Source organism: Leptidea sinapis, chromosome 12 (genome assembly GCF_905404315.1).
Source record: "Leptidea sinapis chromosome 12, ilLepSina1.1, whole genome shotgun sequence".
Taxonomy (NCBI): Eukaryota; Metazoa; Arthropoda; class Insecta; order Lepidoptera; family Pieridae; genus Leptidea; species Leptidea sinapis.
The window spans coordinates 12,917,438-12,942,482 of NC_066276.1; the positions used below are offsets into that span (position 1 = coordinate 12,917,438).

General features: G+C 34.5%; 1 protein-coding gene and 1 non-coding gene across 51 annotated transcripts in view; both read right to left on the reverse strand.

The window, feature by feature from the left end:
* Positions 1-3,015: 3,015 nt before the first annotated feature.
* The window catches only part of LOC126967094 (uncharacterized), a 28,470-nt gene continuing 6,440 nt past the window's right edge, over positions 3,016-25,045 (reverse strand). For 2 of the 50 annotated variants that reach the window (XR_007729883.1, XR_007729881.1), the window contains 10 exons: positions 24,967-25,032; positions 20,652-20,720; positions 9,942-10,007; positions 9,221-9,289; positions 8,915-8,974; positions 8,218-8,283; positions 6,959-7,024; positions 5,545-5,610; positions 4,863-4,928; positions 3,606-3,660 (listed from right to left, as the gene is read on the reverse strand). This is a non-coding gene — a transcript (uncharacterized LOC126967094). Of the gene's footprint in view, positions 3,133-3,605; positions 3,661-4,862; positions 4,929-5,544; positions 5,611-6,958; positions 7,025-8,217; positions 8,284-8,914; positions 8,975-9,220; positions 9,290-9,941; positions 10,008-19,760; positions 19,878-20,344; positions 20,405-20,651; positions 20,721-21,373; positions 21,440-22,627; positions 22,694-23,326; positions 23,393-23,941; positions 24,002-24,246; positions 24,316-24,966; positions 25,033-25,045 lie in introns of those variants that run through there. The other 48 variants (XR_007729895.1, XR_007729888.1, XR_007729900.1 and 45 more) reach the window with 41 other exon arrangements.
* Positions 15,233-19,408, reverse strand: LOC126967087 (uncharacterized). Its single transcript, XM_050811474.1, has 2 exons — positions 17,695-19,408; positions 15,233-15,531 (listed from the first exon to the last, which is right to left on the reverse strand). Exon 1 carries the CDS (start codon positions 19,349-19,351, stop codon positions 18,098-18,100), a length of 1,254 nt encoding a protein of 417 aa, XP_050667431.1. The 5' UTR covers positions 19,352-19,408; the 3' UTR covers positions 15,233-15,531; positions 17,695-18,097.

Sequence of the window (25,045 nt, forward strand, 5' to 3'; positions counted from 1 at the left end):
AGACCATGACCTTTATCGGACGTTCATGTCGTACGTGATCCACTTTTAATCACTTATTTTCAATCTCTTCAAAAACGGTTCGGTTTCATTACGTCCCAATAAAGAATTGCAAATGTGTACACTGGCTCATCAGGTTCATCACTGAAAGCTGTGAGCTCGTGTGGCAACCAATTATCGAGCTTCTTAGTGAACCTAGCTTTTTTTTAAATAGATCAATGCTGGTTTTTCAGCAATATTGTAAATACTAGCTTTGTGAGCATTAATTTTGTAGTTATCATGCGTATGCATAATATGCGTATAACACGCTTCATCATGTTCTCTAAATGGCATTGGTTGTGGCGACGTCGTGTGCTGGCTCGTCCCTTTCCCTAAAATATGTACAAAGGTATTGATGGCTAGTCCATTCGTCAACCTGCGAATGGGTGCTGATTGTGGTGTAAGGTCGACCTGTTATAGTTAATAAATCATTATACTTAGTATAGCCATAAATACTGTTACAATTAAAAATAAACAAAATATTACAGTTGAATTTGGAATCTGTCATTTTTATATGATCGTTCATTGAGTTTTCTCATTTTGGCGCTAATACATTGTACAATATTTTGCGATATTAAAAGGAGTGGGGTGTTAAAGAAAACCGAATCGTTGTGATTGCAACATCGCTGCTTTTAATCGAATTGCAAATATTTTTTTCTATCCTACATATTATTTTGGGGATCATACACGATAAGCACATAATCCAGGAATTAGCGCTAAGGGCTGTGAAATACTCAGTTCAAGTTGAAAGCCGAGGTCATCATAAATACACGAAATAAAGTCAAAGTCCGTGGTGGGGTTATCGTGGGAAGCGGGAGCAAGAGCCATATTCAGGCTGTAGTCCTTTGAGTTAGAAAAATCGTAGGTGATCATTTTAAAAGCTTAGTGGTCGGTTAAATATCAATCACAGAGAAAAACAAATTGAAAACGCACACGAAAATACAAACGGAAGTTGATTTGTATGTTGCCATTTTACAATGACATAGATCGACCATAACATGAATGAATGAAATCGAATAAACAAATATCGATTTTTCGAATTTGATGTATTTCATTACTTTTTTAATACTGCACTGTGCAACAATATATTTGCTACTAGGTAACTAGCTAATAAGTATTATATGGGTGTATGAAAACACGCCCAATCATTTTAAAACAAAGAGTTATGTACATTACCCTGTTATTTAAAACCAGTGTGATGACAACGTCACCTGAGACCCTCAGACGTCACCAAAAAGGTGGCCACAGTGTTAACTACTCGGTGGGGAGTAGAAGACGCGAGGCTGGCGTGCCAGACGCCTTCTCCATATCGAGGAATACTGCAACAGACTGCTCTCGCTTGTTGTAGGCAGTAGCGAGGTGGCGCAGTACCCTTGTCACTTGTAAAGTGGTGGAGTGTTGGGCACGGAAATCAAACTGTTCGTTGCATGGCTGAAGATGACGCGTGATGTGCAGCAACATTAGCTCGGCCGAGCTTCCCGGACGATGGAAGGTGCAGAGCATTCCATTGAAGAGCAGCGTCAGCGTCGCTATTGCTCGTGGAGGGAGGTGACGCAGGGCTTCGTTGGTGACTCGATCGGGGCCGGGGGCTTTGCGTAGTCTTGTTCGTCGAATCATTCTTTGACTTGTCCGGGGGAGAACACGACGTGGTCTTCTGACGGCACTATCAGCGACTCAAAGTAATTCTTCACAATATGTCGCTCGATAGTCTCTTAGTCGCGTCTTCATAGTCGGCCACCTCAGGTTTTGCCAATGCCTTCGCAGCTTCCTCTTCTCCTCTATCATCGCTTGTATGTAGGCAGGGAGCTAAGGTTGTCTGCGAGTAGATGCAGCGTGAATTCTGGACTTTAAATTATGAATTTGGCGAAAAAGCTTAGTTCTGCAGCATACGCAGTTAAAAAAAATCGGCAACTTACGGATGAAAATACCGCGAGGTTGGTCTACTTCAGCTATTTTCATAGTCTGATGATATACGGAATTTTACTTTGGGGACATGCTGCCGATGTTAACACCATTTTCACACTGCAGAAGCGAGCTATTCGTGCCATCTATAAATTAGGACCAAGAGTTAAGGGAAACATTTAAGGAAATAAAAGTTTTGACTTTGATATTGTTTATGTAAAAAAAAAATTCGTTTAAAAAAATTAGTGACACTCATAATGTCAATACTAGAAATAGGGATAGGCTTGCTGTTCATGTAAGTCGACTTAAAAAAGTCAATTCATTCACAGGTCTATGCATACGTTTTTATAATAAGGTCCCTATTGACATTCAGAACTTACCTTTAAATGAATATAAATCAGTGCTAAAGAAAAAGTTGTATACAAAAGGGTACTATAAAATATCTGAATATCTGGATCTAAAGAACCCCTGGGACTGAGCTGCTGGGCTGTTACATGTCTGTCTTAGTTTGATAAATGTCATTATAGTTATATAATTTAAATATTAATATTGTTTCTGTTTTTAATCAATTTTAATAAGAATAATAATAATTATCATGGTATGTAATTTGAAACAAAATTGTAAGTAGAGGCATTTAGCTTGTGGCTCGTGGTGGCTGGATGGTCTTGTTACCGGGAGGTCTGTTTGATGTGTTTTTTATTATTATTATTTTCTTTTAAGTTAAAGTTATTATATATTTTATTTTATGAAATGCTCACATAATGCCTCTATTTATTTACGGTATGTGTGGATTGATGCATCTACTATACTCAATAACACTTGTGTTCATAAGTATTAAATTTTTTTTTCGACTTACTCGTGTAAGCCTTTAAGTTTTTGGCATTTGAGTATTTTTGTTGCGTCACTTTGCATATAAAGTAATTGAAATGTAATATTTTAATTTTAAATGTATGATTTAACATTAATAGCGGGGATAGTAATGAAATAGATAATAATAGCTCAGACTACAGATAAATACTTACTTACATAGTTAAAGTGATATAGAGAAAAATAATCAAAGTGTGACAAATAAAAAGCTTTTCATATTCATCATTTTATTTTGCTCGAAAAGTTTGTTTTATGGACATCAAAGAAAGAACATTTTTGATATGAAGTAAATTTAAAATGGAGGTCCTCTGCGAGCGGCATCAGAATCTGCAAATAAGTATAATACATTAAAAATGCTAAATAAATATTTGTTTCACATTAAAATACTGTTAATTAAATAGATACAAATAAAACATTAATAACGTCTTCCGGCTGAAATGATGATGATGTAAATAGAATTAATTATTATTATATTTACATGAAAATAATAATTTTTAGACTAAAACGTCTAATTTTGAATGACAGACAAGATTTCTAAAGACATTGATTTATTTAAAACGGCTTTGCTCAAGGTTTTTCCGAAATTGGTACTGACTAGTTTCGCACCATTCGGTGGTCCTTCATCTGCGTGAGTGAAATGAGTTCAGTTTCAAGTTGAGTAAAGCTGTTTTGTATAAATAATGTATATATTGTCTTACGTCACTTTCAATTATTTTAGTAATTCTATTTCTAAATAAAATTGAAAATCTATAACAGGCCTAGCTATGTCTTTATATTTAACATATTTACCGGTTGGTGGACGTTGAGGTGGTCCTTGGTGAACTGGCGGTCCTCTACGAGTTACGTCGTCTTCATCTAAAATTACAATATTTTAGCGAGGCTTATAAATACATTTTATGCAAAACCGTGGAAATGTTAACAATTTCTTCATAATTAAATATGTAACACACAAAGGTTTTCTTCATTACGTGAATTGGTCAATAGCAAAACAAATATTTAGATTGATTGAAGATAATATTAGAAACGGGGATAGTAATGGTTTATAAGATTTTTTTACGACAATGAGGGACTAGACGAGAAGGACGTTTAGCTGAAGGTAATTGATACGCCCTGCCCGTTACTACTGTAGTGCCGTTCATGATTCTTGTAAATCTCAAAAATTCTTAACGGCACTACGATTGCGCTCGTCTTCTTGAGTCAAAAGTAATTTTACTAACATAATATTTAACTATTGTAATCCAAGTTGTATAATATTATGGTGGGGAAGGTAGCAGATAATGGAAGATGTGTAACTCTGTAAGTTATCTGTACACTTCGATATTTATTTTTTTATTTTTGTATATAATTTATGTATTAGTGTACGATTGTTGAGTTTCCGAATAAATAAATAAATTATGAATAATATAATATTATATTGAAATTGAATATGTCAAATCTACAAATGTCTCCAAAGTATGGCCGTTTATTCTCTCAATAATGTAGTATATAAATAACTAGAATAACTAGTACTTTATTAAAAGTATTTCTATTCTATTCCATTCTATTCTATGGTAATGCAATAAAAAAACACTCACACAAAAACACAACAATTTACAATATTAATTCAAATCTTAAAATACTAAATTAAATACCGTAACAATATTATAAAGATTAAAAATAAAGTATTAAAAATAACAGTGTGAGCGTGATTCCCTGCTAAAAGGAGCTGAATCAGTATATTGCTTAACTTCTATTTTCTATTTACAAGATAATTATAATTTTTCTACTCAAACGTCCAATTTTGATTGACAGACAAGATTTCTAGTGAACTTGATTTATTTAAAACGGCTTTACTCACGGTTTATCGGAATTGGTACTGACTAGTTTCGGACCATTCGAATGTTCGTCCATCAGCCCGTCACAAACTAGTCGGTACCAACAATCCGTGAGTAAAGGCGTTTTTAATAAATAAAAATTAAAGTGTCTCACGTCACTTTCAATTATTTTAATAAATTTATTTCTAAATATTATTGAAAATCTATAAGAGGCTTAGTTGTCTTTAAATCAAACATACTTACCAGTTGGTGGACGATGAGGTGGTCCTTGGTGAACTGGCGGCCCTCTACGAGTGACGTCGTCTCCATCTAAATTTACAATATTTTAGAGAGGCTTATAAAAATACTAATTCAAATAATTTTATTCAAAATAGGACGTGACACCACTTATTGAAAGTCATAAAACTACCACCCATTCCAAAATGTATGCCTCTGGCCTGAGAAGAACGGGCGCAACAAACTCAGTGGGTTTTGTTTTAAATACAATATAATATTGAACTTGAATATGTCAAATCTACAATATGTCTTAGAAGTATGGCCGTTTATTCTCGTGAATAATAAGTAATATTAAATTTAATAATAGTATATAAATAAATATTATTTTCTATTTACAAGATGATTATAATTTTTCTACGAAAACGTCTAATTTTGATTGACAGACCAGCTTACTAAAGAACTTGATTTATTTAAAACGGCTTTACTCACGGTTTATGGGAATTGGTACTGACTAGTTTCGGACCAGTCGGATGTTCGTCCATCAGCCCGTCACAAACTAGTCGGTACCAACAATCCGTGAATAAAGGCGTTTTTAATAAATAAAAATTATAATGTCTCACGTCAGTTTCAATTATTTTAATAAATTTATTTCTAAATATTATTGAAAATCTATAAGAGGCTTACTTGTCTTTAAATCAAACATATTTACCGGTTGGTGGACGATGTGGTGGTCCTTGGTGAACTGGCGGCCCTCTACGAGTGACGTCGTCTCCATCTAAATTTACAATATTTTAGAGAGGCTTATAAAATATACTAATTCAAATAACTTTATTCCAAATAGGACGTGACACCACTTATTGAAAGTCAAAAAACTACCGCCCATTCCAAAATGTATGCCTCTGGCCTGAGAAGAACGGACGCAACAAGCTCAGTGGGTTTTGTTTTAAATACAATATTATATTGAACTTGAATATGTCAAATCTACAATATGTCTTAGAAGTATGGCCGTTTATTCTCGTGAATAATAAGTAATATTAAATTTAATAATAGTATATAAATAAATATTATTTTCTATTTACAAGATGATTATAATTTATCTACTAAAACGTCTAATTTTGATTGACAGACTAGCTTACTAAAGAACATGATTTATTTAAAACGGCTTTACTCACGGTTTATCGGAATCGGTACTGACTAGTTTCGGACCAGTCGGATGTTCGTCCATCAGCCCGTCACAAACTAGTCGGTACCAACAATCCGTGAGTAAAGGCGTTTTTAATAAATAAAAATTATAGTGTCTCACGTCACTTTCAATTATTTTAATAAATTTATTTATAAATATAATGGAAAATCTATAAGAGGCTTAGTTGTCTTTAAATCAAACACATTTACCGGTTGGTGGACGATGAGGTGGTCCTTGGTGAACTGGCGGCCCTCTACGAGTGACGTCGTCTTCATCTAAATTTACAATATTTTAGAGAGGCTTCTAAAATATACTAATTCAAATAATTTTATTCCAAATAGGACGTGACACCACTTATTGAAAGTCAAAAAACTACCACCCATTCCAAAATGTATGCCTCTGGCCTGAGAAGAACGGTCGCAACAAGCTCAGTGGGTTTTGTTTTAAATACAATATTATATTGAACTTGAATATGTCAAATCTACAATACGTCTCAGAAGTATGGCCGTTTATTCTCGTGAATAATAAGTAATATTAAATTTAGTAATAGTACATAAATAAATATTATTTTCTATTTACAAGATGATTATAATTTTTCTACTAAAACGTCTAATTTTGAATGACAGACAAGATTTCTAAAAACATTGATTTATTTAAAACGGCTTTACTCACGGTTTTTCGGAATTGGTACTGACTAGTTTCGGACCATTCGGAGGTCTGTCCAACAGCGTGAGTGTAGTGAGTTTGCGGTGGTGTCCCGTCACAAACTAGTCGGTACCAACTCCGACGAACCGTGAGTAAAGTCGTTTTAAATAAATATACTTACTTAGTTCAAAACTATGTCTCACGTCACTTTCAATAATTTTAATAATTTAATTTTAAACTAAAATTGAAAAACTATAAAATACTTTAACTATATCTTTATATTCAATATATTTACCGGTTGGTGGACGTTGAGGTGGTCCTTGGTGAACTGGCGGTCCTCTACGAGTTACGTCGTCTCCATCTAAAATTACAATATTTTAGAGAGGCTTGCAAATACATTTTATGTAATACCGTGGAAATGTAAACAATTTCTTCATAATTAAATATCTAACACACAAAGGTTTTCTTCATTACGTGAATTGGTCAATAGCGAAACAAATATTTAGATTAATTGAAGATAATATTAGTAACGGGGATAGTAAAGGTTTATAAGATTTTTTTACGACAATGAGGGACTAGACGAAAAGGACGTTTAGGTAATTGATACGCCCTGCCCGTTACTAATGTAGTTCCGTTCATGATTCTTGTAAATCTCAAAAATTCTGAACGGCACTACGATTGCGCTCGTCTTCTCAAGACAAAAGTAATTTTTCTAACATAATATTTGACTATTGTTATCCAAGTTGTATAATATTATGGTGGGGAAGGTAGCAGATAATGGAAGATGTGTAACCCTGTAAGTTATCTGGACACTTCGATATTTATTTTTTTATTTTTGTATGTAATTTATGTATTAGTGTACGATTGTTGGGTTTCCGAATAAATAAATTAATTATGAATAATGAATAATACAATATTATATTGAAATTGAATATGTCAAATCTACAATATGTCTCCAAAGTATGGCCGTTTATTCTCTCAATATGTAGTATCTAAATAGCTAGAATAACTAGAACTTTATTAAAAGTAATTCTATTCTATTCTATGGTAATGCAATAAAAAAACACTCACACAAAAACACAACAATTTACAATATTAATTCAAATCTTAAAATACTAAATTAAATACCGTAACAATATTAAAAAGATTAAAAATAAAGTATTAAAAATAACAGTGTGAGCGTGATTCCCTGCTAAAAGGAGCTGAATCAGTATATTGCTTAACTTCAATTTTCTATTTACAAGATAATTATCATTTTTCTACTCAAACGTCCAATTTTGATTGACAGACAAGATTTCTAGTGAACTTGATTTATTTAAAACGGCTTTACTCACGGTTTATCGGAATTGGTACTGACTAGTTTCGGACCATTTGGATGTTCGTCCATCAGCCCGTCACAAACTATTCGGTACCAACAATCTGTGAGCAAAGGCGTTTTTAATAAAAAAAATATATAATATCTCACGTCACTTTCAATGATTTTTATAAATTTATTTCAAAATATAATTGAAAATCTATAAGAGGCTTAGATGTCTTTAAATCAAATATATTTACCAGTTGGTGGACGATGAGGTGGTCCTTGGTGAACTGGCGGTCCTCTACGAGTGACGTCGTCTCCATCTAAATTTACAATATTTTAGAGAGGTTTATAAAATATACAAATTCAAATTCAAATAATTTTATTCCAAATAAGACGTGACACCACTTATTGAAAGTCAAAAAACTACCAGCCATTCCAAAATGTATGCCTCTGGCCTGAGAAGAACGGGCGCAACAAACTCAGTGAGTTTTCTTTTAAATACAATATTATATTGAACTTGAATATGTCAAACCTACAATATATCTCAGAAGTATGGCCGTTTATTCTCGTGAATAATAAGTAATATTAAATTTAATAACAGTACATAAATAAATATTATTTTCTATTTACAAGATGATTATAATTTTTCTACTAAAACGTCTAATTTTGATTGACAGACTAGCTTATTAAAGAACTTGATTTTTTTAAAACGACTTTACTCACGGTTTTTCGGAATTGGTACTGACTAGTTTGGGACTATTCGGATGTTCGTCCATGAGCCCGTCACAAACTAGTCGGTAGCAACTCTAATAAACCGTGAGTAAAGGCGTTTGTAATTAATAAGGATTACGATGTCTCAAGTCACTTTCAATTATTTTAATAAATTAATCTCTAAATATAATTGAAAATCTATAAGAGGCTTAGTTATGTCTTTAAATTAAACATATTTACCGGTTCGTGGGGTTGGTCCTTGGTGAACTGGCGGTCCTCTACGAGTTACGTCGTCTCCATCTAAAATAACAATATTTTAGAGAGGCTTATAAAATATACATTTTATGCAATACCATGGAAATGTTAAAAATCTCTTCATAATTATATATCTAACACACAAAATTTTTCTTAATTCCGTGAATTGGTCTATAGTGAAACAAATATTATTTCTCACGTCACTTTCAATAATTTTAATAATTTAATACCTTAAGAATATTGAAAAACTATAAGAGGCTTTAACTATGTCTTTAAATATAATATATTTACCGTTTGGTGGACGATGAGGTGGACCTTGGTGAACTGGAGGTCCTCTACGAGTTGTGTCGTCTCCATCATCTATAACAAAAATATTTTGCTTTGGTCAAAAGAAATTCAAGTAATACATTATTTTTGTTAAGAGGATAATTAATCAAAGTTTGGATGCTACTTCTCGTGATAAAAAATAGATTTGCTCATAAGAATAACACATTTTATTTAACTTTAATGTGTCAAATTTACATTATGTCTCTGAAGTGTGGCCGTAAATTCCGAGACTAATAATAAATATTAAATTTAATAATAAAATATTTATAACGTCTTCCGGCTGAAATGATGATATGATGATGAAGAAATATTAATTATATTTACATGAAAATAATAATTTTTCAACAAAAACGTCTAATTTTGATTGACAGACAAGATTTCTAAAGACATTGATTTATTTAAAACGGATTTACTCACGGTTTTTCGGAATTGGTACTGACTAGTTTCGGACCATTCGGAGGTCCGTCCAACAGCGTGAGTGTAGTGAGTTTGCGGTGGTGTCCCGTCACAAACTAGTCGGTACCAACTCCGACGAACCGTGAGTAAAGTCGTTTTAAATAAATATACTTACTTAGTTCAAAACTATGTCTCACGTCACTTTCAATAATTTTAATAATTTAATTTCTAACTAAAATTGAAAAACTATAAAATACTTTAACTATATCTTTATATTTAATATATTTACCGGTTGGTGGACGTTGAGGTGGTCCTTGGTGAACTGGCGGTCCTCTACGAGTTACGTCGTCTCCATCTAAAATTACAATATTTTAGAGAGGCTTGCAAATACATTTTATGCAATACCGTGGAAATGTTAACAATTTCTTCATAATTAAATATCTAACACACAAAGGTTTTCTTCATTACGTGAATTGGTCAATAGCGAAACAAATATTTAGATTGATTGAAGATAATATTAGAAACGGGGATAGTAACGGTTTATAAGACTTTTTTACGACAATGAGGGACTAGACGGGAAGGACGTTTAGCTGAAGGTAATTGATACGCCCTGCCCGTAACTAATGTAGTGCCGCTTGATGCATTGCATGCATCAATTACATTCAGCAAACACGATTTTAATATAATATTTATGAAATATAAGCGGGCTAAAAAAATGTCTCCAAATTTATACAGGATGGTAGATGATGAGGTTCGATGTTCCTTGGTGTAATGGGGGTCCCCAATGAGCCTCAATATAATGGGAATGTTAAATATCTCGTCATCATAAACTGAGCTCGAGGTCACGGGTTCGAATCCCGGTAGGTGAAAGCATTTATATGATGAATATGAATGCTTATTGCCGAGGATGGATGTTTATATGTAAAGTATTTGTAATGTAAGTATATTGAATTAAATATATCGTTGTCTTGTACCCATAGTTTTACACTATACAGTCTTTGCCTATGTTTATTATGCTTAGTTTCGTACAAGATAATTTGTGTAAGAGTGTGTAAATAATTATTTTTATTATTTTATTATAAAAATTATTATTTTTAAAATTATTATACATGTTAATTACCTACTTCCCAAAACAAGATGCTACCTACCTACACACGATTTCCCTTTTTTTAAAGTGCAACTTTTATTAGATAGTCTCAAACTTTTTCGACTGTGTGTTGCATGTCGCGTGACGGTCGGGCGGCTCCTATAGTTCGCATATTACATTCAATTGAGATCGGGTGGAAGAGTAGGATCGAACCCCACACACTTGATAAAGGTTTTTTTTATTTTATGAAAATGTAAAGAATAATGTATAAGTTTCTGTTTTTTTTCTATGCTGATATTAATACCTACGTTATTTTGTGAAAAAAACTTTCACTTGCATCGTGGTTTCATAAAACCACACAATTGCTTTTTTATATAAAAGAGATGTACCCAACAGTTAATCAGTATTGACAAATATTGATCAATAAATGAATTTAATTTATTTTTTTGTAATTAAAAGAGAATTTATAATTTTATATATTATGTTTTTTTTTTCAAATTCCTTTATATAGTTTTTGTGGCGAAAATTTTCACATATTTAAGTTCTCAAAGTACAATTATAGCACGTTTTTGTTTTGTTATAACAAAATTACTAGAAAATTTAAATTGGAATATGAAACTTGTAACATATTTACCTCCTGTTGGACCAGCCAAGCACTGAAACGAAAAAATATATTTTTGTTAGAAAATTATAGCTTAATTACTAATATATAATCACAAACACGCCACTGTACATTTTATTCACCAGCAACCATAATAGGAACAGATCCCCATAATATATGTTTGGAAAAGTCTTGATTAGAAATCCTTAAGCCTCGTATACATTAAGCAACATTTGGTTCAACATGTTAAAGGCATAAAAGGCATTTATTTTCTTATAATAGATTCCTTTAGAATTCTTTTTGATGTCATTTCTAATATACAAGATACTACTACCGCTTCGAAAACAAATGGCGCTGATAAATGAGAGAGAAGAAGCGGCGCAAGAAACATTCCCAGCATTCTTTTTTTGCGCGTTTTTTAATGAAATATACAATATTGTACTGTCATTTCTATTGCTGAAACATAATCATAATCTAGTCCCAGGCTGTCCGATCACTTAGATTTACAGTGCCTGAACAGTGGCTGGGACCTTAATTATAAAAGTGTATACATTTACCCTTAATGCTGTTATGTATCGTATGAAGCCTACTAGAATTAGTTACAAGCAATCCCTTATTTCTAGTGTTATATTAATGAAAATTCACTATTAGGAGCAAAAAGATGACGATTTTTGTGAACGTATATTAAATTTTTATAATTATACTGACTATGAACAGTCATAATGTTTATTTATTTAATTTTTTCTGTGCAAAAGGTGTAAAAAGGTGAAGGGCAACAAATTTATGAATATGGGTTTGCAGCTGGTCGGCATCCATCAAAGTTGTTCAGGTTTAAATATTTCCCATAGAGTTACATTGAAAACGGGGTTTGTTCACAGGAAAGTGCCAACAATGGCAGAAGAGACGCTATTGTCGAGCTGGTCCTCACAATTAATGTAACCATAAAGCTTAGACGCCTATTACGGCCGTGGAGCTGTATTATGTAAGCATTACTGTGTTTCAGTCTGAATTCTTGATTCTGATTCATGAAAAACCCAAAAATTCTGAGTGGCACTACAATTGCGCTCGTCACCTTGAGACATAAGATGTTAAGTCTCATTGCCCAGTTATTTCACTAGGTACTGCACCCTTCAAACCGAAACACGACAATGTTTACACATTACTGCTTCACGGTAGAAATAGGCACCGTTGTGCCACGTGTGTACCCATAATCTTGCCGGTATCCTGTGCAAAGGAGCCACCCACTCGTAGGCTGCTAGGCCGCTTGGTAGTAGTGTTTCGAGCAGGAATGTAATGACTGTTACATTTAATTACACTTTAATTTTGCACCAATATAATATGATCCACTAGCTTAAATACTAACTAAAAGTAGTTAATGACATCACCATAATATTTTGACGAACAGGACAAGATAAGGGAAGACCACAAAGTCTTTAAAAAGCCATACAATGCTTTAATAGCTAGTTAAAATATTATTTAGGGTATAAATATAGGACCAGGAGGAAGAAAAAGTACAATAAATTATTGATAAACTAAAACAATAAACTATGAACAGACAAGGGTGGAACAAACAAAATGAACGGAAACACTCGTATTGAGCAAATCTTTCGAATCAAAGCTATGATTTGTTTCTTGCCTACCACACCGTCATTTAGATTCCTTTGGTATGAAAAATACTAGAATTAGCGTAGAATACACACCATTAGCCGAAAGTCTTTTTTAAGTACTAAATACAACAACCAACGAAAACATTTCTCTTCTCAGATAACTAAACTACAACGAATTAAGTAAAAATCATGAAACGGAAAATACAAATGAGCCAACGATTCTTCCCATCAACAATCTCAATTATTGTTATATTAAAACCGTTTTTAAATAAATAATAGAAAATGAAATATACTTACCCGTTCAACAAGAACGGTGACGACCAAAACCGCCCAAATGTATTTGAACATATTGGCTTATGTCCCAATTAGTTCTGCGTTTGCTGACTACAGATCCGGGGTATTTATTCAAACCGTCAAGGTATCGTTATTTTTTATAATTATTATAATCGATAGTTATATACGATAACGCCCCTTTTTCTAGTATTTTTTGTTAATATTTTGATAGCGATGATAATTACCTCTTTTTAATTATAAGGTAGAAAATTACTCACAGTAAAAAGTAGATTTTGTATTTTCGATAAAGGTAATGAGTTATTCAAATTTAGGTTATGTCGTTGCATATTAATATGAAGTACGTCAGGATATGTGCCTTGAACGCGGCAGCCATGAGCGAGCCGGGCTCGTCAACCTCTGATGCGGCCCGCCTGGCGGTTGCACGTCTCCTTGCGGAACACCGGGCAGTTGGCGCTGTTCGTAGTGTGCGCGCCGCCGCAGTTGCCGCATGTCGGTGGGTTCTCCCTGAGGCACTGGCGCTCTCTGGCTGGATGATTATCGCCACACCACACACAGGCAATGGGCCGGTGGCAGTTGTAGGAGGAGTGCTGAAACTGCTGCCATCGGTGACACCACGCTAGTCTACTTCTGCCGCGCCACGCGTCGATGGTGATCTCGGGCTTACAGAGGAGCTCGCGCACCTTGTACATACCCGGGATGAGATTTGGTGTACGCTAGAGTTGCGCGAACATCAGACATTCCAGTCTTCCCGGGCAAGCGGGGATCGCGCGCAGGTGCTCCGGGACGTACACAAGCTCACGCAGCTCCGCCTCCACTAGTGCCGGCTCTGTGATTGCCGACAGGCCCTGTATAGCGTTCCTTAGACCCGGGACACTTGACTGCAGCACTATCTGAATGTGTACGACAATATAAAAAGAGTACGCCTTTAATAGGCCCAAATTCTTATGAGCCCAAACAATGATAGTAAACAGCCTCATCACCAGATCAGTTCAAAGAAAAAATCACTTTTAAAATGATAAAAAAATCATCACCCTAAAATCTTTTCGACTTAATTCCATTTTCGTTGCTTACGTGGAACTTTGATGTGTGATAAAAAAAACAATTTACAAATTATACGAATGATTTAAGTTTCCTTTAGTGTTAATTCCGCCAATATTTGATTTTAAAACAATTCGGCACGTGTTTCGCCTCTACACGAGGCATCCTCAGGACGTGTTGTCTCGCCAAAATCTGGCACGAATTATTTTAAAAACAAATCATTTGTATAACTTAATCATTTGTATAATTATGGATTCCGCAAAGTAACGCCTAATTCATTTTTTTTTTAATTGACAAATTATTTCCCGCCAATTGTTTTTTTTATTACTAAGAAGGTTGCTACGTTTAAAAAGATATAACATTCGAAATTCAAATATTTCCAATTAGCTAGAAGTGCAAAACTTTTAGTGGGCCCCATGTATATCGTATAGCGTTGAGTGCGGTGAGAGTTATAGGTGAATGTGCATGTGCTAGTGTGCGCCTCTGCGGAACCGCAAACAGATGCCCACGGTTACGGAGTTATTTGTTCGAAACAAAAAACTGACACAGCTTATCACTTAACTCGGGAGAGGGAGTATCGATCTTACCATGAAAAATCTTACAGACAGTAGTCAGTACTCTTGAGAACTACCAAAGAATTATAGTTCAGAGACGCCAGAAGAAATTTGGTTGGATATATGTAATACCCAGTGGAATACCCGTATATCGGTTTATTACATACATTGGCGTTCTCGTGTGGGTTCCAGAAGCCGGCGCAAGATTCTAATTTTTATCTAACTAGCGCATTGTAGATCATTCGGATGGCATTGCGTGGGGATAATCCCTCGCATTTCTAAAAACGAAGCCGAGGCGTCTATGCGATTCTCTTGCCAGAGCAAGAACATGATCATGAAAGTTCAGTTTATAATAATAATAATAATAATAATAAATCTTTATTTCGAGTATCACTCATATTAATTGTTAGTAATACAGCAAACTTATTTTCTATGTTAGTACTTATCCTAAACCTATTACTTATTAAGTTACAGATGTGTGTCACCGCTGCACCATTCCGTTAGAAATACTGCAGCAATGACCCACATATCTGCAATCCAACCTGCTCGCAATCATCTTTAGAATGCTGTTGGTACTGCCCCGCACTCTGCTCACCAGGGATCCACATCTTTTGCGTACAGTCGCATAAAAACAGTCGACCCGTGCTTCCGCGAACATCCCTGATGCGCTACAAAATCGGGGCAGCCCCATCAGCACCCTGAAAGCATTGTTATATTGAACACGAAGCGCGTTGTAATTTTTGAGTGTACATGGCCCACAAGTTGCACGTGTAGAAAGTTGTACAAAAGGCTCTGAACAGCGTAATCTTGACGCTGTTTGAGCAACGCACGAATCTGCGAGCCAGCATATTCGCTCTCACCGACAACGCACTCCGTTCTCTCTCGATTTCCGTGTCGTCCCTGAGGTCGGAAGTCAACATATGACCAAGATATTTAAACGTAGATACTCTCTCCAACGCTGTACCATTGAGCATTACAGATGGTACTTTATTTGGTGTTTTACCACCGGCCTCAAAGACCATCACTTTACTTTTTCTAGCGTTATAGGCAAGACCATGTCCTCCCACACAAGCCTCACATATGGCCATCAGTTGTCTGAGACCACAAATAGACGCACTGAGCAGCACCATGTCGTCTGCGTAGCTTATATTGTTGACACAAGTTCCGTCTATGAAGCAGCCGACCCTGGTGCCACTGAGCTCGTCAATCAAATCATTTACATATAGGTTGAAGAGCGTTGGTGAGCTCAATCCTCCCTGCCTCACCCCGCACTCCAACCCACATGGACGTGACAAGACTCCCGCCCATCTGACATGGCTGACCTGGTTTTCATACCAAAATTTGAAAATATTGATAATCTCAGAAGGTATTCCAACCTTTCACATTTTTTGCCATAAGATATCGTATGAAACCAGATCAAACGCCTTCGACAAGTCAAGAAAACAGGCATAAACTGGAGTCTTGCGCTTAGTATAGTATGTGACAGCACTTTTAACACACAGTATAGCACTCTCTGTAGACAATCCAGGTCGAAATCCAAACTGGTTGTCATGAGGCTTTATAAACTTATTTAACTGCATATTAAGTATGCTGTCAAACACCTTTGAGATGACCGTAGCCAATGAAATTGGTCTATAGTTGTTTTTATCAGCCAGGTCGCTGGTTTTGTTTTTTACAATAGGCACAACTATTGTACGTATCATCTCGTCCGGCATAAAACTATGACTCACACAAAAGCTGTACAGCATTGACAAAACCCTGGGAAGACGTGGCCCAGCGTATTGAAGATGCTCAATGCTCAGTCCGTCATGGCCTGGAGATTTACCTCTGGTCATATGTTTGATGGTATGTGCTATTTCTTTACACTTGAAATTGATACCAATTTCTATGTTGGACTGAACATTGAGCACCGATTCAGAAGTCCCCCGTAGCGGCTTAACGCGAAAGTGGTCCATAAACATATTAGATATAGTTTCAGGCTCACACACGCCACCAACGCTCACAGGGAGGGACGGCTTACTGTTCATTCTATTGGTATTCTTCCAAAACCCGCGAAAATCATTTTTCGAATGGTGCGAAGCTAGAATATCCATTTTAATTTGATCCTGACGGTTTTGACACCATTTTAAACGAGATTTGAAAATTCTTCTAGCCTCGCACATTTCCCTATAAACATATCCTGAGGTTGGCTTCCCATACCACAGCCACCACTGAAACTTTTGCCTTGCCTCCCCTTGCGCTTCGGCTACATGCTTATTCCAGCCTATCACTCTCTTTTTGGCTACACGGTACATACTCTTTCGACCCGCCCCGGAAGCCTCAACTAAAGCTTTAACGATGTCACTGTACAACTTAGTTATGGCATTTCTATGCTCAAAGTCGTTACAAGTATGGTCACAGCAATACTGAAGCCCATGTGGGAAGTCAATTAGTCTTAGCCTTTCATGACATTCCCTCTGGTATGTATTTATTTGCACTTGGCTTCTCTCTCCCCAATAAACCTCATTTAGAGAGGTATTTTTACAAACTTTCTTTGGTAATAACACGTTTAAATTACATTCTACGACCAGAGGAAAGTGGTCAGACCATAATACATCATATAATACATAAACGTTACTCACAGAGTCAAGAGCGGCTTAAGTAGTTAAACAATGATCGAGCCACCGCTTGGATCCGTGAGCTTCACTTATAAATGTATATGTCTCGGACCGTAAACCTAATATCTCAGTATCAACACAAGTCCACTCTTGTTCTAAGCAGAACTGAGTAAGTTCATGGTAAAACCGCTCAAAAGGGTGTGCATTGTAGTCCCCAAGTATGTATACGTAGTTTTCCCCATAACTGTCAATAATAGCACTTACCGAACTTAGTACGTCCGTAAAATCCATTAGGTTTGCAAGTGAATCCGTAGGCATATATACACTCATCACTACGAACGATTTCTCTTGTAACACTACTTTGATAGCGCAAATACGCGGGTTATTACACTGAATAATGGACACATTTTGAAAAACACTACGCTTCCACAACAGCGCAACGCCTCCGTATGGTCTCCCACGTAGAATACCAGTAGACGTGTCTATCGCAGATACTCCTGTGGAGCTGAAGTCCTCGCTTATTGTGTCAAGGAAACAAAGCTCCTCCTTGAGCAACCAGCATTCTTGTAAAGCGATTAAATGTGAGGATTTACATAGCTCACGAATACATTGTGCAGAACGCTTTACATTCTTACAATTAAATGAAACAAATTTACATGTTATGTTTTTATCCATTAACAATTGGCAAGTTTCTCAGCGCCACCTGTGTGATGGGTGTTTCATTTGATTTTAATTTGGGTTTAAGCTTAAAGTGCACAAATCGTCGAAAAATAATTCCCTGTGGCCATAGATTCTCATCAAGGTACAAAGGTAGCTTGCTTTGTGAAACAAAAATCTTATAAGCGTCGTGTTCACATTGCCGTTTAATTGAAATTTTCTCTAGACTCACAATACTTTCCTGAGTTTTATTCTCAATATATTTAATTATATCCGATTCTACTGTGTCTTTATGTACGTTTGTTATAAATAAGGGTATCTTTCTATCGGCCGCCCTGAATTTTTCGTCTGATTCTACCACAAAATTTCCCATTTTGCCAATAAGGCGGTTTTTGGATTTTTGTGACTTCTTTTGCACCACTGTCCAGCCTTCATTTGGATTATGTACCTTAGCGACCCCTGCATATGATCGAATTTGCGCTGTCGCACCGAGCTGACCATTCGATTCGCTCGACGTGCCTGATGACTCAGTGCCAACTCGCATAATGCCGCGTTCGGCGCGTGTGACGCAATCGTCGGTCGAATGTTTAGATACAGTGCTTTGAAACTGCACTGAGTTACTACCCTCCGCTTTACTCAAATCAATACTTCTATAATTTGAATTATATTCCCTCGGAGATGTCTCATAGTTAGATTGTTCCAACGGCGTTGTAACGATAGTGTCGTCTAATTGGGACAAACCTATCGGTCCGCTATCAAAGTATCCTCCTCTTTTCATATTTACTTTCATAATCGAAAGTGGCGGCGAAGGTAATTTTCCGCTCAAGCATTCCTTTTTGAAATTTTCTAGCTGCTCAACAGTTGCATATGAGGATTTAATGCTTTTGATCTCCGCCTGTACTAGCATCAAATCCTTGAGCAGTTTGGAGACGTCCAGATGGTCGAAAGTTATAGGTGGTAATTTTTCCAAATCCCTGGCCACAAACACAGGTAGTACATCAGGGTCAGTTACCTTAAATACACTTATGATGTCGTGCAAAAGGCGGTTTTCCTTGCCTTTTCCTTTGCGTAAAGTTTTTGTGCGTAGATCCGCTGGTAATGCTTCCAGAAGTAAGCTATTCGCTATCTCAATTTGTTCACGTGAGAAAGCAGACGCACATATTTGCACCAAACTCACTTCATTGGCTATTGAAACTTTATTTTGGATGTAAGCCAAAAGCTCATCCACAACGAGATGACAATTATTACACTTTAACGTACTCATTCTATTCGAAATCGCATACGTCTCACGCTCAATCGGAAACGTCCGACGCGACCCGAATCACGCGCGCAACTGATCACTGATTTATGATCAAAGATGTTTAGAGACAAATTAAGATAAAATAAAAATATTTGGGAGGAATGTGGATTGACAATAGTGATTGAAGACCACTTTAGGTGATAACTTTATTTTGTGAATATTTAATAAATAGACAGTAATGTGTTTGAACAGAAAAGGATTATGCATGTTCCACATTAACTCAAAACTAAAATACTTCATTTGTACCAGATTTAACATTAATAGCGGGGATAGTAATGAAATAGATAATAATAGCTCAGACTACAGATAAATACTTACTTAAATAGTTAAAGTGATATAGAGAAAAATAATCAAAGTGTGACAAATAAAAAGCTTTTCATATTCATCATTTTATTTTGCTCGAAAAGTTTGTTTTATGGACATCAAAGAAAGAACATTTTTGATATGAAGTAAATTTAAAATGGAGGTCCTCTGCGAGCGGCATCAGAATCTGCAAATAAGTATAATACATTAAAAATGCTAAATAAATATTTGTTTCACATTAAAATACTGTTAATTAAATAGATACAAATAAAACATTAATAACGTCTTCCGGCTGAAATGATGATGATGTAAATAGAATTAATATTAATTATATTTACATGAAAATAATAATTTTTCAACTACAACGTCTAATTTTGAATGACAGACAAGATTTCTAAAGACATTGATTTATTTAAAACGGCTTTGCTCAACTGACTAGTTTCGCACCATTCGGAGGTCCTTCATCTGCGTGCGTGAAATGAGTTCAGTTTCAAGTTGAGTCAGTACCAACTCCGACGAACCTTGAGTAAAGCTGTTTTGAATAAATAATGTATATTTTGTCTTACGTCACTTTCAATTATTTAAATAATTTTATTTCTAAATACAATTGAAAATCTATAAGAGACCTAGCTATGTCTTTAAATTAAACATTACCAGTTCGTGGGGTTGGTCCTTGGTGAACTGGCGGTCCTCTACGAGTTACGTCGTCTCCATCTAAAATTACAATATTTTAGAGAGGCTTATAAAATATACATTTTATGCAATACCATGGAAATTTAAAAAATCTCTTCATAATTAAATATCTAACACAAAATTTTTCTTTATTCCGTGAATTGGTCTATAGTGAAACAAATATTATTTCTCACGTCACTTTCAATAATTTTAATAATTTAATACCTTAAGAATATTGAAAAACTATAAGAGGCTTTAACTATGTCTTTAAATATAATAATATATTTACCGTTTGGTGGACGATGAGGTGGACCTTGGTGAACTGGAGGTCCTCTACGAGTTGTGTCGTCTCCATCATCTATAACAAAAATATTTTACTTTGGTCAAAAGAAATTCAAGTAATACATTATTTTTGTTAAGAGGATAATTAATCAAAGTTTGGATGCTACTTCTCGTGATGAAAAATATATTTGCTCATAAGAATAACACATTATATTTAACTTTAATGTGTCAAATCTACATTATGTCTCTGAAGTGTGGCCGTAAATTCCGAGACTAATAATAAATATTAAATTTAATAATAAAATATTTATAACGTCTTCCTGCTGAAATGATGATATGATGATGAAGAAATATTAATTATATTTACATGAAAATAATAATTTTTCAACTAAAACGTCTAATTTTGAATGACAGACAAGCTTTCTAAAGACATTGATTTATTTAAAACGGCTTTAATTGCGGTTTTTCGGGAATTGGTACTGACTAGTTTCGGACCATTCGGAGGTCCGTCCATCAGCGTGAGTGTAGTGAGTTTGCGGTGTTGTCCCGTAACAAACTAGTCGGTACCAACTCCGACGAACCGTGAGTAAAGTCGTTTTAAATAAATATACTTACTTAGTTCAAAATTATGTCTCAGGTCACTTTCAATAATTTTAATAATTTAATTTCTAAATAAAATTGAAAAACTATAAAATACTTTAACTACATCTTTAGGTTTTATATATTTACCGGTTGGTGGACGTTGAGGTGGTCCTTGGTGAACTGGCGGTCCTCTACGAGTGACGTCGTCTCCATCTAAAATTACAATATTTTAGAGAGGCTTGCACATACATTTTATGCAATACCGTGGAAATGTTAACAATTTCTTCATAATTAAATATCTAACACACAGAGGTTTTCTTCAATACGTGAATTGGTCAATAGTGAAACAAATATTTAGATAGATTGAAGATAATATTAGAAACGGGGATAGTAACGGTTTATAAGATTTTTTTACCACAATGAGGGACTTGACGAGAAGGACGTTTAGCTGAAGGTAATTGATAAGCCCTGCCCGTTACTAATGTAGAGCCGTTCATGATTCTTGTAAAACTCAAAAATTCTGAACGGCACTACGATTGCGCTCGTCTTCTTGAGACAAAAGTTATTTTACTAACATAATATTTAACTATTGTAATCCAAGTTGTATAATATTATAGTGGGGAAGGTAGCAGATAATGGAAGATGTGTAACTCTGTAAGTTATCTGTACACTTCGATATTTATTTTTTTATTTTTGTATATAATTTATGTATTAGTGTACGATTGTTGAGTTTCCGAATAAATAAATAAATTATGAATAATACAATATTATATTGAAATTGAATATGTCAAATCTACAAATGTCTCCAAAGTATGGCCGTTTATTCTCTCAATAATGTAGTATATAAATTACTAGAATAACTAGTACTTTATTAAAAGTATTTCTATTCTATTCCATTCTATTCTATGGTAATGCAATAAAAAAACACAACAATTTACAATATTAATTCAAATCTTAAAATACTAAATTAAATACCGTAACAATATTATAAAGATTAAAAATAAAGTATTAAAAATAACAGTGTGAGCGTGATTCCCTGCTAAAAGGAGCTAAATCAGTATATTGTTTAACTTCTATTTTCTATTTACAAGATAATTATAATTTTTCTACTCAAACGTCCAATTTTGATTGACAGACTAGATTTCTAATGAACTTGATTTATTTAAAACGGCTTTACTCACGGTTTATCGCAATTGGTACTGACTAGTTTCGGACCATTCGGATGTTCGTCCATCAGCCCGTCACAAAGTAGTCGGTACCAACAATCCTTGAATAAAGGCGTTTTTAATAAATAAAAATTATAATATCTCACGTCACTTTCAATTATTTTAATAAATTTATTTCTAAATATAATTGAAAATCTATAAGAGGCTTAGTTGTCTTTAAATCAAACATATTTACCGGTTGGTGGACGATGAGGTGGTCCTTGGTGAACTGGCGGCCCTCTACGAGTGACGTCGTCTCCATCTAAATTTACAATATTTTAGAGATGCTTATAAAATATACTAATTCAAATTCAAATTATTTTATTCCAAATAGGACGTGACACCACTTATTGAAAGTCTAAAAACTACCACCCATTCCAAAATGCATGCCTCTGGCCTGAGAAGAACGGGCTAAACAAACTCAGTGGGTTTTGTTTTAAATACAAAATTATATTGAACTTGAATATGTCAAATCTATAATATGTCTCACAAGTATGGCCGTTTATTCTAGTGAATAATAAGTATCATTAAATTTAATAATATTACATGAATAAATATTATTTTCTATTTACTAGATAATTATAATTTTTCTACTAAAACGTCTAATTTTGATTGACAGACTAGCTTACTTTAGTAAGCAACTTGATTTTTTTAAAACGACTTTACTCACGTTATTTCGGAATTGGTGACTAGTGTCGGACTATTCGGATGTTCGTCCATGAGCCCGTCACAAACTAGTCGGTAGCAACTCCAATAAACCGTGAGTAAAGGCGTTTGTAATTAATAAAGATTACGATGTCTCAAGTCACTTTCAATTATTTTAATAAATTAATCTCCAAATATAATTGAAAATCTATAAGAGGCTTAGTTATGTCTTTAAATTAAACATATTTACCGGTTGGTGGACGTTGAGGTGGTCCTTGGTGAACTGGTGGTCCTCTACGAGTTACGTCGTCTCCATCTAAAATTACAATATTTTAGAGAGGCTTATAAAATATACTGATTCAAATTCAAATAATTTTATTGGCGCAACAAACTCAGTGGGTTTTGTTTTAAATACAACATTATATTGAACTTGAATATGTCAAATCTACAAAATGTCTCAGAAGTATGGCCGTTTATTCTCGTGAATAATAAGTAATATTTCATTAAATAATAGTATATAAATAAATATTATTTTCTATTAACAAGATCATTATAATTTTTCTACTAAAACGTCTAATTTGTTATTGACAGACTAGCTTACTAAAGAACTTGATTTTTTTAAAACGACTTTTCTCACGGTTTTTCGGAATTGGTACTGACTAGTTTCGGACTATTCGGATGTTCGTCCATGAGCCCGTCACAAACTAGTCGGTAGCAACTCCAATAAACCGTGAGTAAAGGCATTTGTAATTAATAAAGAATACGATGTCTCAAGTCACTTTCAATTATTTTAATAAATTAATCTCTAAATATAATTGAAAATCTATACGAGGCTTAGTTATGTGTTTAAATTAAACATATTTACCGGTTCGTGGGGTTGGTCCTTGGTGAACTGGCGGTCCTCTACGAGTTACGTCGTCTCCATCTAAAATTACAATATTTTAGAGGCTTATAAAATATACATTTTATGCAATACCATGGAAATTTAAATAATCTCTTCATAATTAAATATCTAACACAAAATTTTTCTTTATTCCGTGAATTGGTCTATAGTGAAACAAATATTATTTCTCACGTCACTTTCAATAATTTTAATAATTTAATACCTTAAGAATATTGAAAAACTATAAGAGGCTTTAACTATGTCTTTAAATATAATAATATATTTACCGTTTGGTGGACGATGAGGTGGACCTTGGTGAACTGGAGGTCCTCTACGAGTTGTGTCGTCTCCATCATCTATAACAAAAATATTTTGCTTTGGTCAAAAGAAATTCAAGTAATACATTATTTTTGTTAAGAGGATAATTAATCAAAGTTTGGATGCTACTTCTCGTGATGAAAAATTGATTTGCTCATAAGAATAACACATTATATTTAACTTTAATGTGTCAAATCTACATTATGTCTCTGAAGTGTAGCCGTAAATTCCGAGACTAATAATAAATATTAAATTTAATAATAAAATATTTATGACGTCTTCCGGCTGAAATGATGATGATTATGAAGAAATATTAATTATATTTACATGAAAATAATAATTTTTCAACTAAAACGTCTTATTTTGAATGACAGACAAGATATCTAAAGACATTGATTTATTTAAAACGGCTTTACTTGCGGTTTTTCGGGAATTGGTACTGACTAGTTTCGGACCATTCGGAGGTCCGTCCATCAGCGTGAGTGTAGTAAGTTTGCGGTGGTGTCCCGTAACAAACTAGTCGGTACCAACTCCGACGAACCGTGAGTAAAGTCGTTTTAAATAAATATACTTACTTAGTTCAAAATTATGTCTCACGTCACTTTCAATAATTTTAATAATTTAATTTCTAAATAAAATTGAAAAACTATAAAATACTTTAACTACATCTTTATGTTTTATATATTTACCGGTTGGTGGACGTTGAGGTGGTCCTTGGTGAACTGGCGGTCCTCTACGAGTTACGTCGTCTCCATCTAAAATTACAAT

Bases quoted from the DNA above. Each gene is read 5' to 3' on its own strand.
- LOC126967087 (XM_050811474.1), bottom strand. From the start codon at position 19,351: ATGAGTACGTTAAAGTGTAATAATTGTCATCTCGTTGTGGATGAGCTT.